General features: G+C 36.9%; 1 protein-coding gene across 1 annotated transcript in view; it reads left to right on the top strand.

The window, feature by feature from the left end:
• Positions 1 to 18,097, top strand: part of LOC122794364 (protein eva-1 homolog C-like) — a 1,797,456-nt gene that overhangs the window by 1,754,006 nt on the left and 25,353 nt on the right. The window contains exon 7 of the mRNA XM_044062695.1: positions 4,804 to 4,977. Coding sequence (XP_043918630.1) covers positions 4,804 to 4,977 — 174 coding nt within the window. The remainder of the gene's footprint in view (positions 1 to 4,803; positions 4,978 to 18,097) is intronic.

Here is an 18,097-nt window from a genome sequence, read left to right as displayed (position 1 = left end):
AATTATTTACTACCACAACATAGGTTCACTTGGAGGACATTTTAAGCTTAGCCAGTTTCCATTTTGGTGCATGAATTAACATTTCCTGATTGGTCTTACCTATCCCATGGCTGATAATGTTATATTAGCCCTAGTGAGAATAAATGTGATCACACTATAGATAATTTGAGGGGACCCATGTAAGGGATGCAGTATTTAGGAACTGCCTCTATCCATTAGTGGCACAAGGGGCAATCCTGGAGTACATTTTCTATTACCCATCCTTAGATCCAAGTTGCATTGAATATGGACAGGGATGAACTTTGTTTTATTTGAATGGATAGTCTGTTCTGGATATATATCCATCTCTCCACAGCATTCAATTTACATACCTGAACTAAGTATTTCAGATTCCATTTGACTTGCTGATGTTCAGTAGGTCGATCTGTATTAGGTCAGAGAATGCCTTTTATGCCAAACACATCACCTCTAAGCACTCCGTAGGATACTGAGTATAGTGATAAATCTTTGAGGTGGTCCATGCAAGACCTATTGTTTAGGACTTGTATTATTTTAGTAAAGTATCTCTGTGGGTATTCCAATTGTTGCATGGGTCTGGATAGATACATGCCAAAGTAGGCATTATACAAAATGATTGACCTAATGAGGGCGTTGTAAAGGAGGACAATAACATGTCTAGATCTAGTCATAATCAATTGGTTTATAAGCTGTGCAATATAGAAAAACTTTCTTATGACTCTGGGCACATGTGGATCAAAAGTTAGGTCACTGTATGCACAAGTTCCCAAATGCCAAACAACTGGGTCAGTTCTCAGGGGGCATTGTCAGTTTCACAGTTCCCTGGAGTAGATGACTTCCCAAAGGATACAGTAATGTATTTCTTGGAGTTTAGCTTCAGTTCATGCTTCTGGCACCAGTTATTGTTTGGGACAAACCTTCTTGCATGATGATTAAGTCATTTGGGGATTCAATAACTGCTCCTAGCTTGCAGTCATCTCAAACTTAGTCGGCCAAAGCCCTTTGGTATTTTCGTTTACTTTTGAAATGTATTTGCCAAACAGAAAATGTCTCGGCACCAAACCCTGGGGAATACCATTGGTGACTGGTCTCTTCCCCTGTTTTGATCTCCTGCATCCTGTGAGCGAGCATACATGTATAAGTTCTTTGATTCACCTTCCTGATTGTATTAACCTGATTGTAATACATTATATTGTTGTGTCTTCGCTTTTTCGGTTAGTTGCATGAACTTCGGTCCGCTAATGATTGGTAGTTGATTTTTACATGCTGGGTTACCAGCCCTGATGCACAACCTTTAACGAAGGTATGCCCATTCACACGTCTTCACGCAGAAGGCGCTCTAGCTGAGAATCGAACCGGACAGCGTCTTACTGTGAGGCGACAACACTACCGCAGCATATTGCTTATATAATACAGCACCACTTGTTAGAATGCATTTTAAATTTGTAGTTTGGAACAGTCTTCTGGTGCTGCGGTAGCATTGTCGCCTCACAGCAAGACGTTGTCCCATTCGATTCTCAGCTAGAGCATCTTCTGTGGAGACATGCGTGAATGGGCGTACCTTCTTTGAAGGTTGTGCGTTAGTGCTAGCAACTCAGCACGTAAAAATCAACTGCCAATCATTAGCGGACCGGAGTTCCGCTGTGGCGACCCCTAACCGGGAAAAGCCGAAAGACACAACAAGTTTGGAACAATCGTCTAGTAAGCAATGAAACAAAATATATGAACCAATAATGACAAAAATACCCATTTCAGAAAACCTCAACCATAAATGGCCACTCAAACTTCTGTCATTACAATACACCAGTATCAGTAAATATGCAAAATCTCTGCAGAAGTAAGTCATCTAAATAATTCCACATTAAAAGGATCTGTAACTAATGAAGAAGTTGCTGCTAGCAAAAAGCTTTATATTTCATTCTTTCATCTACAAATAAAGTACCTGTTGCCCTTGAAGAATAAATTGCTTATGCTACATTAAAAAATGATAAGCTAGTAATTTTGCAATGGGGAATGGATGGCAAACTGATAACGGGTTCATAGTTACTAGGTAACTCCTCCAAAGGCGGACATGCATAGGACTGCAGCATCCACTCCCATTAAAGTACAACACAGTACAGTATCAGCGGTCCAACTGCATACTGTGGGAGTAGGGGTCTATATTAGATAATCGAACTTTCAAAAGTTCAACTGTCATATGATCAAACTTTTAAAAGTTCGAAAATCTAATTAAAAAAAATAAACTACACAAATAACCTACCTGACCGTGCCCCACTCCCCCCGCTCTTTAAATATACCATCTCCGAGATTGCACTACAGTGCAGAAAAGGGAAATCTTCCCATTCCGCGCTGTACAGAGATCTTCGTTAAAACGTTCGAACTTTCAAAAATTTGATCATATGGTGTCGACCATTTGATAGTCGAACTTTTGAAAGTTCGATCATCCAATATAGACCAGTGGGAGTAGTACCCACAGCCTTCTGCATCAAAAGCAAGTATACTACATGTGCTACTAAAAATGCAAACAACTTAGCATAAGTAGCATTAAACTTCTCTTCCCCTGAAGCTCTGAACTCCTTGTAAAATTCACTGGACGATCAACTAAATCTCTCAACTTCGTAGCACAAGAAATCTAGAAAAAGCCAAAATTTATTTGGGGGGGGGGGGGCCCAAAACCAGGGAGATATTTTAAATATCACTTGTATAATCTTGGAAAGTTGCTAAAATAAATTTTGTGTTACCATGTGTTTCCTGAAAGATAGGATGACTGAAACTTAAAGAGCTATCATTATTTAGCGAATTTAGTTCTCACTGATTTGGCAAAAAAACACAAATTTTAAGAGGAACAGACCAAAAGTATCAGCCAAATATTCTATGAAAATCTGGACAGTGGAGAGCTATGGACTCAACTTCCTGAATCACAATTGATGGTATGAGTGGAGAATTCAGGCTCTTGTTTGAGCCTGAGTAACACTAACCACCAGGTATACCTAACTGGGGCATTTTACACACACACACACACACACACACACACACACACACACACACACACACACACACACACACACACACACACACACACAGACATACACAGACATACACACGCACATACACATGCACACATATGCACGCGTGCGAGCAGCATAACTCCTGCAAATAAAAGAACAAAACTCTCCTTACTGGCATGACTCTGGCTCTGGCAGCACCAATAGAACAGCGGCAGCAATAACTTTGGTAACACAGAGCAATAAGAGAACAAGAACAGCTAGTTTAGTTAGTTTAACTTCCGCACACGAATCCACATTAGTGTGAAAACTCCACTTCGTTAAATTTTCTCGACAGGTCTTGCAGCTGTAAAAGTGTGTGGGGGGGTCCCCCTCCCCCTGGCTCTATGACTCTGGCACCCATGGGAGTCCAACTGTACAGCATTTCACTTTAAATCATTCTTTTGAAACCCATTTTAGGATTTTATAGCAAAGACATATGCCAATACTATAATATAAAAACTGAATAGCAAGCGATAAGAACTTCCACAGTTTACATCCACAGATTTTATTACGAAAAATACTTCCACCAGTTACATCCACTGGTGGAAGTATTTTTCGTAATAAAATCTGTGGATGTAAACTGTGGAAGTTCTTATCGCTCTTTACTTATTTGTTTCAGTTGTGAGTTACATTGTTGCATTTTTTGTGCGTTGGTTAGAATACTATACTATACACATTGATGTTCATGTATGACGACCTTAATATTTCTCAGGCTTATAACCCTAGGCTAAGTTAAAAGCAGAAAGGTTTTACTACATGTCTTTGAGGTGCTTAAGACAGTTAATACTTAACCAAAATGTAAAGAATTAAAAAAAGGTAGTCAAAGTTTATGGGGTGAAGTAATTACTCCATATTATCACAATCTGAAAGTGAGTGTTATCTTTGCTGTGTGCTTACCGGAACCCTTTGTGCCCTCTAGATGTTTTTTCAACCTCCAGTTTTGTTGTCATTTCTGTACTGTTTATGAAGCATTAGTCTCATACACAATAAAAATGATATCTCTGCCAGTGACATCCAGCTTGAACTCAATGAATGACATTAGTAAGTGATGTCGGTGTTGAAGTCTGTCCACAGTTTGTAGCAAAGTGCTCTCTGTTCATTTGATAGTATCTGTGAAGGATTCCTTTTATCTTTTCATGGAGTGACAGCATTTTGCACCAGTCTTCCCATAATAAAGTGAAATCATTAACTTGCATTCTGCAACATTATACTACAGGGAATTCATGTGTTTGTGGAATGTAAGGTATCATAACATGTACAGCAGTCTGTAAACAGAAACTCACAGGTGATTTGACACTTTGGCATGAACAGTATGCAAAACATCAGTTACTATATAATCTCACCCAAGCTTTACCAGGCAGAAGTTGCAGGGTTAATATATAGTTATGCTGACTGAAGTAAACATGCTGAGTTGCATGTCACTAGAGTCAGCTAATCTTGAAATAATACTTCCATCTGTGGAAACAGCAGGTAAGGAAGTTTTTTTTTTTTTGTCTGCATTGTATGTAGGAACATTAATGGAGTATATCCTGAGTATGGTGCATTGAATACTGTCACATCACTAATCGATGTTAACTCTGTAGCTAGCAGGCATTAAGTCCTAGGAGTACTTCCTCATTGTGGCAGTTTAGCTGATAGAGCTGCTGTAAAACAGAGAATGACAACTTGGCAAAATAAACCAGTATCAAATGGCTCTTAACAGATGGCTTGTTTTTTGTGTTTTCTGCTTCCTGTGCAGAAGAAAAGAACATAGGGAGGTCAGCTTCCTTTTACCCAATGGACAGCAAACCATTGCCAGTACCTGTGGATGAGGTACGACGGCCCCTGTTTAATGACAGTATGGAGGCGAGAGGAGTTCATACAGAAATGGCACTACTCAGCAATATCTTAGCAGCATATTCTTTCATAACAGGTAGGTCTCTCATCTCTTTAATTATAGAGTTCATTGTTATTTTATTTCTGTCTCTCCCTTTCTCTGTCTTCCCCTCTCTCATACTTGTGAACAACTGAAATGGACAGAGTTGCTTGCACCCAACAAACGTTCATGTCTGCAGATCTAACTTTGTGTATTGCTTAAAGCAGGCATGCTGTGTACCATATACATTTGCTTCAGAGAATAGTACAAAAGACCGTAGACCAGTCTATGTTTTCTTCTGGTAAGGGTCTCTGTTAAAACCTTTCTGTTATCTATATCTAAACCATCCTGTAGGCTCAGTCTTCATTAAGAAGGGTGTGTTTGTGTGTGTGCGTGTGTGTGTGTGTGTGTGTGTGTGTGTGTGTGTGTGTGTGTGTGTGTGTGTGTGTGTGTGTAAGACTTTGTGTGCATGATTATGAAAATGCTTTCCCTTAGTATAAATAACTTGCTTTAAAAGGTTAAGTAAATGTTGGTAGTCGTCTAATTGTCTTGGTCACACTAACTTCTGTGTGGAGTCTATGTGTCTTCTCTGTATCTGTGTGGGTTGTTATGAGGGGGTCAGATTTTCCTTAACATCCCAAAGACATGCTGCAGTATAGGTGAACAGCCAGGTGCTTGGCAGTGGGCACAGAAGATTAAGACTATGAACTTTTAAAGTTGTTTCCTGTAGTACAGGGTTTGAGTCCCTCAGCCTCCATTTGCCTGTTGTGTAACTCTCAGAAAGTCACCTAACCAGATAGTGCTCTTGGGTTGCCCCTGAGAAGGAATACATTTATTCAATAGCCTTAACCTGACTAATAAATATTTAAAATAAAAACAAAGAAATTGGCAATATGCCAGTTTGCATGTGGGTAGTATGTTACATATATGTGAGTGAGTGGGTGTGAGTGTCAGAGAATGAGTGTGAGTGAGTGAGAGTGAGAGTGAATGAGTGTGAGTGAGTGAGTGAGTGAGTGAGTGAGTGAGTGAGTGAGTGAGTGAGTGAGTGAGTGAGTGAGTGAGTGAGTGAGCCAATGAGTGTCCATACTGTAATAAACCAATACCCCATCCAGAATTAGATTCTTTACCTGGTGCCCTTTGAGTGCTGGAATAAGCTCTGGCTCCTCCATGATCCTGAAATGGATTAAGTCTATAGTCAGAGACTGAATGGCTAAAAAGGACCAGCTCAAAGGAACTATAAGCACAATATAAGTTGTTCTACCTCACTGATTTCTGAGTTGCGTTTCATTTTCTAAGCTTAAATAATAGTTTGCAAATCTTCAAAATGATAATGATGTAGCTGAAATGTTGCTTGTTAGTCTCACAGTATTTCATTTACACAGTGTATATCTGATGTGTTGTTTTTACTATTGTATTATCAACAGTACTTGTATTTCAGTTATCCAAAGGAGCTGTTCACTCCTTACAAACCTGTTTGCCCACTTGATTGGTGAGCACTTGTATCTAACTCTTAAGATGAGGTTGAAATCTTCTGATAAATGCTCATTTTCTTTCCAGGTTCCCCTCCTGCAGAGTCCTCTCCAGATCTGAAAGTGTGTCTTTTGTGACTACTTTAAAGAGGTCCCTAAACTCTTTTTCATAATGCCTGTAGTTTGTAATACTGACCTTGACATAATTTTTTTTATCATCACAGACTGGAGCTTGATTTAATTACTGGTTGTTTTCTTACTATTTAAAAACACTTTGTGCATTTACTAATAATTGTATTGTGTGTTTTATTTATGCAAGGTATCTTATGGTGAATGATGAACTTCTGAGGTGTAGTCTTTGGGGTGATAACATTAAATAATGGTGCCAGCTACTGGAAAGTCAGAAAAGTGCTAATAATCTCATAACTGTTATCTAAAAGAGTATTTCAATTTTCTCAGTGCTCAGACCAATTTTCACTTTGAATACCAAGTGGTTAAAGACCACTGTATTGAAGCCAGGGACTTGAGCATCGTATAAATGATCCAGACTGCCACTTCTCCTAAAATGGGAATATTAGTTCAGCCAGACATCTGCCATACTTTACCCAAACATATTATCTGAGTTTGAGTGAGTTACGGGAATAGGTTCCCCATCCAAGTGAAGCAGAGTTCCTTCCTTAACCCAATTCAAGTGTAACTAGGACAACTGAATGGGGAACTAGAAATTCACCCCTTGGTTTGGCATCTATGTCTCTAATGGACACAGTCATGTTGTAAATGATTCAGCTCCCAGGCCACTTCTTGAAAATGTTTCATCTTCCAACCCCCTGCCTACACTTATCAAGGGTACCAGAACTTGTCAGCGAGTTGGAATGCATGACTAGGCTTAAAAAAAAGCCCCAGTGGCCATTGATCTAGTACACTTCTATGAACCTATAAATATGGCAGACATGGGGAGGTAGTGGGAGCAGAATTTTAGGATTAGGAAGAGGGAAGGGGAATCGGGAGTTAGGGAGCAGGGGGTGGAGTTAAGGGTTAGGGAAGGGGAAGGGAGTTTTAGAGTTAGGAAGTGGGAGGGGAGTTTTAGGTTTAGGAGCAGGAAGGGAGTTTAGGATTAGGGAGGAATTGAGAAATTTAGGTTTTGGGGTGGCGGCTGAAGTTTTAGGTTTAGGAAGCAATCAGGGATTTCAGGTTTAGGTTTAGGGAGAGGGAGTAGAGTTTTAGGGTTAGGGTTAGAGAATGAGAAATAGGGTTAGAAACTGGATTGGAGTTTTAGTGTTGGAGTTAGGGCTCTAGGAGGGCTATGCAGTTCAATAGGTTCAAGTGCTGGGAATCGTGAGGGATAAATAGTTAAGTAAGACTGAGCTAGTGGGAGTTAAAATACTTGCCTTTTCAAGCAAGTGGCAGAAAGCATGTCACAAACTAATACTTTGCAAGCACTTGCAGCATTCAGCCAATTTTCTCATAGATGATATGAATGCCTTCTTGGGTCAGTGGAAATTAAAAAGCATCACCCATCTCTGTTTTCACACAGGTTAGACATAATCCCATTGACTGACAGAAACAAATCTTTCCACAAGACTAACAGTGATGAGATGAACAAAAGGTTTTCTAACAAGCAGTTTCTTCTGAAGTGGTACAACATTGGAGCTGGAATAAATGTAAAGGTGCAGACCTTCTCATGTTGGCTCTAGGATGGGGCTTGACACAATGTTTCTAATTCTTGCTAATTGTGCTGGACAGAACAAGATGTCACTCAAAAGCACAGTTCAGTAAATAGACTAGTATAGGTTGAGATTTGCTGCTATATATCCTATGGGTTATGTTTATGAGCTTATGTCCTTACATCTCCCCTTACAAATAGGCCATTGGCTTAAGGCGATTAATACATTGATTCATTTTCATTCCTTTGCTCATTTTTTGATTGTCTTTTTAATTCATTTCAGGGTTGTGGGTAAGATGGAACCTATTTTAGCAAACATTTGGTGATCAGAAAAACAGACCATGTACAGGAGCTATGCACAGATGTGCACACATATGCATGCGCGCACACGCGCACACACACACACACACACACACACACACACACACACACACACACACACACACACACACACACAATAGGACAAGTCTCACCCCTGTACATCAGAGATCATACTTCCAGCACATGAACAAATAGCAGTGGTCATTGTTAAACCAACTATAACATGTTTATAAAGCTGTAGCTTAACAACAAGGAAAAACATAAATACCAAATGAAGAAACAGTGTTACAAAAAAGAGACCATTTATTGAACTGTCAGTTAAGTGCTTTTGTTAATGAAATTACTTCTTCAGAACTGAGTAAAAATCCCAAGAATAGCAATATAAATAAAATTGAAAACAAATTACCTGACCAAATTAATTATGTCTTAAAAAGACATTACAAAATTTACTAACTTTTAGCTTTCAAAAATCATTTAATATTTATGGCTTCATTAAGCCCTTGATGTACATTTGCCTCAAGTCTCAGTTGCCATTTTGCTTCTGCTACCTCAAGAAAATGTTCCATATTACCTCCTTTATTACAGTGTTCATCTGTTCAATAACACAAAAATGAATGTTTAAAATGATTCACATGTTAACAAATGTTTATTTAAAACATTGCAAACCAAAACAGAAACATGGTGTGTGTGAACTGGTCAACCCAAAGATAATTTAATCCAGTAAAACAGAAAAGAGCGACCAGACCACAGCTAGTAAAATCGAGCCAACTTTTATTCCAAAAGAATACAAATGGTGAGCGCTTTCGCAGTGAATAACTGCTTCATCAGACAACTTCCTCATTTTACTCTTCAGTTTAAAAATGCATACAGACCAATCAGAGGTCAATAAAAGTCAGTGAAGTATCCAATAAAAAGTCATTATTATATAGCCAACTAGTGAGCTGCCTGTGTCAAAATATATAAAATATACACAAAAATACACAAAGAAATATATACACATAAAAACATGCATAAATGTATCTTCATATGTCGTGGTATTAAAATACATTGTAAACACCTGTTTCTTAAAGGTTCTCTTATCTAACATGGGTTTGATAGAAAATTTGTCATTCAACCCTTTCCCCATAGTGGCTCTCATTCTAATAATCTATTCTAGTTCTTTGCACTCTACTTTATTCCTCACCGCACCCCTTCTATTTCCAGTCCATGCTTTCTCTATGACCATACATTTAAATGTATTTAAAACATTATTTTCATCTTATGTCTTGATATAAATGTTCTTTAATCCAATCAACAGAGCTTCTCTTCATTTTACCAGTATAAAAACAGAGGCATGACACATAGTACACAGTAAACAACAAATGTAGTATTACAATTCAAATTTCCTTCTATTGAAATACTTTAAAAAAAAAGTTCAGACATGATAAATGGAGTAACATTTATAAACTGACACCATTTACATATACCACATTTGTACATTCCTTTTTATTTTCTTATTAAACACACTAATATTAAGTGTAGATTTTGTATCAAATTCTAATAAAGTTTTTAAGTTTCTTCCTTTCTTTCCTATAAATATAGGGCTGTTACTAATTTTATATAATAAATATGGGTAACCTAAAAAAAACTTCCAATTCTCTATTAAAATATTCTTAAACCTTGCTCTGTACCCCAAGGGGAAGGCCAAAGTTAAATCCTTTTTGTTTTGATTATCATTGACTAACATAAACTTATTAACTTCCCTAACTTTACTTTTATTTTTTCCAAAATAAGACCCCAATAATTTTTTTTTATTTACCTTAATGTCATCAACTATCTTTAAAACAAATTATCTCTGGTATTTCCTGTCAGTTAATATATCCACTAATTTATTTACTTCAGTGTCAACAATATTGTCATCGTAGAATAACCTAGTAATGCAAATAGCTTGCCCTTTAATTATATCCTGTTTTACATGAATAAGATGTGCACTCTAGGCATGCATATAATTATTACTAACATAGCAAATGAACATGTACTTTTCTTTCATAAAAATGTTAAGATCCAAAAAGTTCACTTTTTCATGAGTATACAAAAAATAAAATCTAGGAAAGAACTACTACTTTGTAACTCATTTTAAATACCTTCAGCTTCATTTTCATCACAATCAAAATAAATAAATAAATAAATCTTCAATAAAGTGACTATATAATCTGAATAATCCTACCTTGGTTTGTGATGCACTATGGAGTTGAATGGTAAGAGAAATTTTATTTGAATTTATATTTTGCTATCACTGTTTTTCACTGTTTGTAGGTAGGAAGGGATAGCTTGTTAACAAGATTAACTTTGATTCATATTTTGTTGATTTACCTTTAATTTTACTGTTGGTTGTTAGAAAGGGAGAGGTTTTAGTCAGGCAAGCTCTAGCCATCCCAAGGCACCTGGACTAGCTATAAATTCACACAGACTGCAGAGAGGAAAATCCAGAGCAAATTTAAACAATCCTACCTTGGTTTGCGATTTATTGATCTTTTCTGTTAAAAAGAAGTGTGGCTGTGAGTGATAGTGAGGAATTACAGGTTTTGTCTGGCTTGCAAAACTTGTATGGTCAGAACAACTTTACTGCACTTTAATACTTTTGTATATTGCTTGTGTGATTCTTGTCATAGAAGTTGAACTCTTTGGTAACTGATTTTGATTAGTCTTTTCTTTTACAGTATTTTATTCATTTGAAGCTGAATAGGGATTCCTTAAATGAGTATGCAATTAATGATCTGCTAATGCACAAATATCTTGTACAGTATAATAAATGCTATTCTTATTTAAAGATAACCGCAGATACATTGGTGATCTTTGTTCCTAATCCTGGTGTCAAAAGCTGGATGATTTGTTTACCATTGTTAGAAGTAAATCTAGACTTAATGATGATGCTTGCACTTATGCAATTAGCACAGCTTGGAGAACTGTTGTTACATATATTAATGACTGCACTGGTGAGATAAATAATGTTAGGCAAAGAACAAATAGAACACATTTAGCAAATGATGCATCGATTGTCTTTAAAGATCATTCAACCCCTATGAAACAAGACAATGCCCTGACAACTTTGGAATCGTGGATGCAAGTATTCAGCAATCTGAGGATCTGGATTGTTTAGAAGGAAAAATGAAAAGAAAGAAAGGAAGAAGTTCACAACAAAATACAAGGAAGAAGAAACAGATTAGTGTCTATAAAGTAAAGAGAAAATGTACTAAAAAGGATACTACTTTGCTATGTAACACACAGGTTGCAGGGAATGGTAATACTTTTCTATCAGAAAACCTTCAGTCTACAGAAAAAGACGTCATTTTTCAAAAGAGAGGGTAGAAAAAGGAGGCAAGGGGCAGGTGAAAAGGAAGAAATCAAAATTGAACATGGAAGAACTGAAGACCATTATTGTAAGAAAAAAGAAGAGAAAGACATATGTTGACTAAATTGCTCAAGCTGTGGATTTACAATTCCAACTGGATGAGAATTTAATACACAGTGAAAACAGTGGGATTAATAAGACTAAGGGGGATGAAGATCTATCATTTGTAAAAGTTGATAGAGCAGATATCACTGTATTAGAAGTTGAAAATTCTTCAGAGCTGGTTAGCAAAGTTATTCTTGTAATTGGAGATTCGATTATTAGAGGAAGTGATACTTATATTTGCAGAGAAGATAATGAACATCGAGTAGTGCTATGCTTGCCAGGAGCAAAAATAGAAGATGTGAGACAAGCCTTACTGTAAGGAAGTGCGGATCTGTTTTTATTCATGTTGGTACAAATTATCTCATCCGCAAGGACTCTGACTGTTAGTAAGGAACTGACAGCCCTCTTAGATAGTATAGCTTGTACTGGTGTTAGGATGTATTTTTCACAAATCATAGTCAGGTCACAGTGAATAAAAATATTTTTTGGTAAATACCTACATGGTAAAAATGTCCTGTTTTAAAAAACTGGAAATGTGTAGAGCATCCAAGTTTAGTTTTGGGCACACATGTGTTCAGACAAGATGGTGTGCATTTATCAAGATCAAGGAGTAAATTTTTGCAGCAGATATTTTGCAATATTTGACAAACACTAGGCAGGACTTTTTCCAGGTCGAAAATTTAACAGTTCACAAACAGCAACATTTGATGCATCTCTGATGGTTACTAATGCTAGGATCCTTAATAATAAAGTTTTTTATTGCAAAATGTGCTATCGTCCCACAAGACTGATGTTGTTATTGTATGTAAAACATTGTTATTAAAGAACAATGACTGGAAACCAGCTCTGTCAGGGTATAACTATTTTTACTGTAACAGACATTCTAACAAAAATCAGGTGGAGGTGTTATGATGGGGATTAAAGATTGTTACGAGACGTGTGATTATTGCATGTTCATTGATAACACCAATACTATAGACTGTATAACTGTGACAGTAAAGAAAACCCTGGAACATATAACAATTGTTGGAGTGTATAGACCACCAAAGTCATGCAGATGACCTAGAGGAATTCATACATTTCTTGCATGTAACACAGGAGGGAAGAATAATATTAGCTGGGGATTTAAATTTACCAGAAACAGACTGGAATAATATTGATTCAACAACATTAGTAAGGAAGTTATTCACAATGCATATTCAGGAGCAACAATTGTTTCAGATTGTAAAAAAAGCTATCAAGGGACAGAACATACTAGATATTGTTTGTGTTCCTAAAGAAATTATTGTTACTTCAAGTCAAGTTTTACCACCGTTGATGTGCAGAGATCATGGGATTATAAACCTTAATTTGTTGATGGATAGTTCTGCCAAACTGAAATCTAAACCAATGCACAGAAGTTTAATTACAGATTATATAGAAGCAAAACAGTCACTATGTAAAACTCACTGGAGTGAGGTGTTCTATGGAAAAACTGCAGATGGAATGTGGAAGGTTTTGAAAAAGAAACTGAGTGCAAAAAAACAAAAAAAAAAAGTTTAACATCTGGATCTAGGTATACAACATCAGTGGGATATATTTCCACAAGAACAAGATACCTGATTAAGGAGGGAGACAAAAAATATAAGAAATGAAAGAGAGGTCGAACTACAACTTTGAAAACTGAAATAAACAAGCTGGACAAACAGATTAAGCACAGTGTGAGACAAGATCAAGAACAATTTGAAGAAAATTTATATAAAGATATTGAGCATAATGGGAAACCTTTTTATAGCTACATAAGATGGGGAAGGGCTAAAGACTAACACATTTATAAACGGTGTGCAGATTCTAAGATTTATACTCAGACACAGCAGAATATAGATATAGTTACAAAATCATATGCAAAACAGTTCGGCTCCACAAAAGGGGTGATAAGTTGTCCTAGTGGCATCCAGGTAACCTCAGATACTGGAATCAAATTAGAGTATATTGAAAAAGAACTGCGTAAATTTGATCCAAACAAAGCACAGGGAGGAGATGGAATTAGTAACAATGACATGAGAACACGTCAGCAAGAACTTACACTACCATTATATCTGTTATTCACTAGATCATATAAATATGGAGAGATTTCTCAAGACTGGAGACATGCGCTTATTAAACCTGTCTTTAAGAGAAATGGTAGTAGGACAAACCCAGAGTCATACAGACCATTAAATCTACTTTCATGTTATGGAAGAATAATGGAGAAGATATCATTGGATATGTTATTGTCAGAATTGGATAGGTTGGGACTTGAAACCATATATTAGCATGCATATGTTGAAAATAGATCTATTAACACCTGTAACATGATGTTCTATAATAATATAATTGCTATGAATGAAGAATTGTGTTGTGATGTAATTTAAATAGATTTAACTTCAGCATTTGACAGGGTCATACACAAAACACATCAATAAATTAGAACAACTAGATACTGATGTACTCTTGATAAGATGGATAGTTGCATGGCTTACAAATAGGACATGGCAAGTATCATACAGCAACTGGACAGGTGAAATTCTTGGTTACAGTCAGGGTGTCCTACAGGGTTGTCTCCTAGGCCCTTACTTGTTTAAACCGTATCTATCAGACCTAGCTTTTTCATCTGAGGTGTTTTATAGTCTATATGCAGTTGATCTGAAATTGGGTAAACTGATTACTTGTGTTACAGAAAAGGCAAGACTGCAAACTTGACTAAATTGACCATTTGAACACAGAGGAAACTAAGCATATGAAATTTGGGAGACATAAACTGAAAAGTGAATATTTAATACAGCACACAGTGATTGCAACTGTAAACATTTAAATACCTGGGTATATGGATAGATCTAGCTATGAGTTTTTTTCTAATCATATCAACCAATTAGTTAATGATAGTTATAGAACTATAGGTTGTATAAAAATATTTACAAAGCCCAGGAAATGAAAGGTGATAAAGTCATTGTTTGAAAAGAGGAAAGCGGCAATATACCAAGGGCATCCCTGCATGTGAAAATTTAAGTTATTATGAAAGACTAAAATATGTGAACTTGTACAGTGTCTCTTATAGATATCTAAGAAGAGATCTTATTCAGGTATATAGGGCATTTAGGGACAACTACCTCTGGGAATGTTTGGGGTTATCAAAAAGTACTAGAGAATCATCAGATAACCTATGTAGAAGATTCAATAGGAATGAGAAGTGTACTAATTGGTTCCCTGACAGAGCAGCTGATGCATGGAACAGACTACCAAATTACATTAAAGCAAGTAATAGTTTAGATATTTTTAAGAACAGCCTGGACATTTATTATGGGAATAAGTGTTTTGGTATATTAACAAGCTAGAAAGGCATTAACGCCCGTGCTTGAAATATTTGTTATGTATTACTGTATGTATGTATGTATGTATGTATGTACTTTACTAAACCAGGGAGTTATGTACAAATGTGTACACTCCCAGTCACATAAAAGTACATTAGCAAAGGTAGGAGAAACTGCTGTACCCATTGCTACTCCACATCGTTGTTTAAATATTTTATCACCAAAAAGAAAACAAATTATTTTTTAACACTAACTCCATAAGACAACAGATCGTATTTAAAAATTAATTGAAAAACTAGTACTTTGACTTAAAAAAAAATCTAAACATACTCATATCTTCATCTTGTGGCATCCCTGTATATAAAGAAGTAATATCTGCAGTCATTAATAACACCTTATTTTTAATGAGAGTAGAGTGTAAAGTTTTCAGCTTATTTAAAAATGGAGATTACTCTTTGATATAAGATAGACTAGAGAACACTAACGGGTTTAGGACTTTATCAAGATAGTTGGTCTAAAGGGAGGATCAGTAGAATTTTTGTGCATTTTTGCTACAAATGGAGCAAGCAGTAGCTACAGTTTAGACTATACACGTGGAAAGCTATAGTGCTCAGGTCTGACTGCAAATGCAATGCCTCCTTTTAAAAGCCATTATGCACAAAACAGCCATTGGGATCAGATGGCCAATCGTGCCCCCCTAACACTTTTTACCTAGAGCAGTTGCCCCTTCACCCCACCTAAGCTACATTATTGAGTGCACCTGCCGTTTCAGGAATGTTCTAATAACTTTTGCTTGTTCTGTTGTTAGGTAAATGCCTACACTGATTCTACTGATTCTTTTGGAATCAGCAAAGGTAAGCAGGTTCACTCACAAAGGATTGTGCACTTCCTCATATGCACATTATTTTTAGAAAAGCATATTTTTCTCTCTGAATCAAGGCCTTCTTAACCCACAAGAGTTAGTTCAGGGCAGCGCCTTGATCTGAGCATGTTTCAGAATTTAGTCCAGAATGTGGTTCTTCTGTTTATACCATCACTAACCCCAAATATTTCAAAGTGAAAAACAGCAGACAGTAGTTAAAATTCAGCTTCTTACTCGACACTTAAATAAACCAGACTGAGCTATTAATGTTATCACTGTTGTTTATTTTGGCAAGCACCCAGTCATTTATTTTGTTTAGTGTAAATGTTGTTATTTAAAACTCAGTTATTTAACTTACCAGGAGGACTTGAAACTGATACACAACAGAAACTATCAGTTTAAGAAGATCATTCCATATTATCCCTAAGAAACTCGGTGTTTTTGTCTCCTCATAACTTTCAATATAATTTAAGTCAGTTAGACATATCTGAGTTTAAATGTTAGACACTGACTATATTAAGAATAGCCATTAGTAGTTAGTTATATTTGAGAACAACAATTTGCACTCTGGGAAGGATATTCCTGAATACTGTGATTTATAATAAGATAAATGGTACTGCTAAGGATATGCTGACTATTGGAGAAGCTTGGGTTAGACTAATTAACTGACTTCATGGTAGAATGCTAGCTGTTTACATGACAGCCCTAACCTGTGCCATCTTTGACTGCAGATGCTGTCGTACATTTATAAAGAAAAAATACATAACCATTAACTAACACCAATGGATAAAAAAAAAAACTTGAAAACAAGCTTTTTTTGTTTTGCAGGGGACAACCCCCCTTCATCCTCCACAACCCTTGCTAATATTTTATACTAACTCTGAGAATGCAATGTAGTGGAGAAAGAGCACCATCCCTTATCCTCGCTGTACCATAATCTCACACTAACAAAAAGCTGATTTTCATTCAGCTTTACCATCTTTTTGTCAGTTTGACAATTGGTATTTTTTGACCAGTTGACTGTTAACTCAAATGCCCTGGAAAAAATTCTTCAAACACCAACAAGAGGATCAAACATACTAGATCTGGTCCTCAGTAACATGACAAACAGATACACCACCTCAACTGTTGTGCCCTCATTAATTAAATCTGACCACAAATCAGTTTGCCTTTGAACTTGTTCTGAACTGGCACTAACACCAGGACTCACAAAGGGCAGAGGCAGACTAAAAAACCTCACCAAGGCAAACTATACCCTCCTAGGGGAAGGGATAAATGCATTCCAAGCCCCACCCCCAGCTGGAAGTGGTAACTATGCCAAAGCTTACACTAAAGCCCTGTACAATCACTTGTATAAGTGTATAGACTTGGCCTTTCCAGAGAGAATCAAAGCCAGACCCTCTAGTAAAAACAAGCTGCCCTGGCGGACATCCAGCATCAGCAAATTTTACAACAAATGCAAAAAGTTGCTGTCTAAGAAAACTAAGGCGAGACCCCAACAATGAAAAAGCACCCTCCTCAGCCTCAACAGGCAAATAAGACAACATGTCAAATCCTCTAAGGGTAACTTTGAGAAAAACGTAGCAATCACAGCCAAGGGTAACCATAAGGCCTTTTACAGCTACGTACATTGCCTAAAAGGTAGGACCCAAGCATGTGCCGAACTGGTGACTAGTGGTATTACACACACTGACCCCACAGAGATAGCAAACCTGCTAGTGGACAGATTTGTTGAAAATTTCACTCCCTCATCCCCTACAAACGTATCACAAACATTGCCCCCAACTTCCCCCCACCCTACATATCCTAACAGCAGTTCATTAAAGCCTTGTCCAGGGCAAAAAACACAGCTTCTATGGGAACAGATGGCATCCCAGGCTGTCTTCTAAGCAAACTAAAACATGAACTAGCATCACCAGTAAGTACCCTATTCAATCACAGCCTAACCAGAGGCTTTGTTCTTGTGGAATGGAGAACAATAGCTGTTTTTTCACAAAGCTGGTTTAGCAACAGACCCAGGGAATTTTAGACCCATAAGTCTGACCTGTCTCATCTATAAGGCCATGGAACGTATCATCGTAGACCTCATAAATAAAG

The sequence above is a fragment of the Protopterus annectens genome, chromosome 2.part1 (assembly GCF_019279795.1).
Source record: "Protopterus annectens isolate FY-2018-M chromosome 2.part1, PAN1.0, whole genome shotgun sequence".
In the NCBI taxonomy this organism is placed as follows: Eukaryota; Metazoa; Chordata; order Ceratodontiformes; family Protopteridae; genus Protopterus; species Protopterus annectens.
This window is presented reverse-complemented; position numbering and strand designations above follow the sequence as displayed.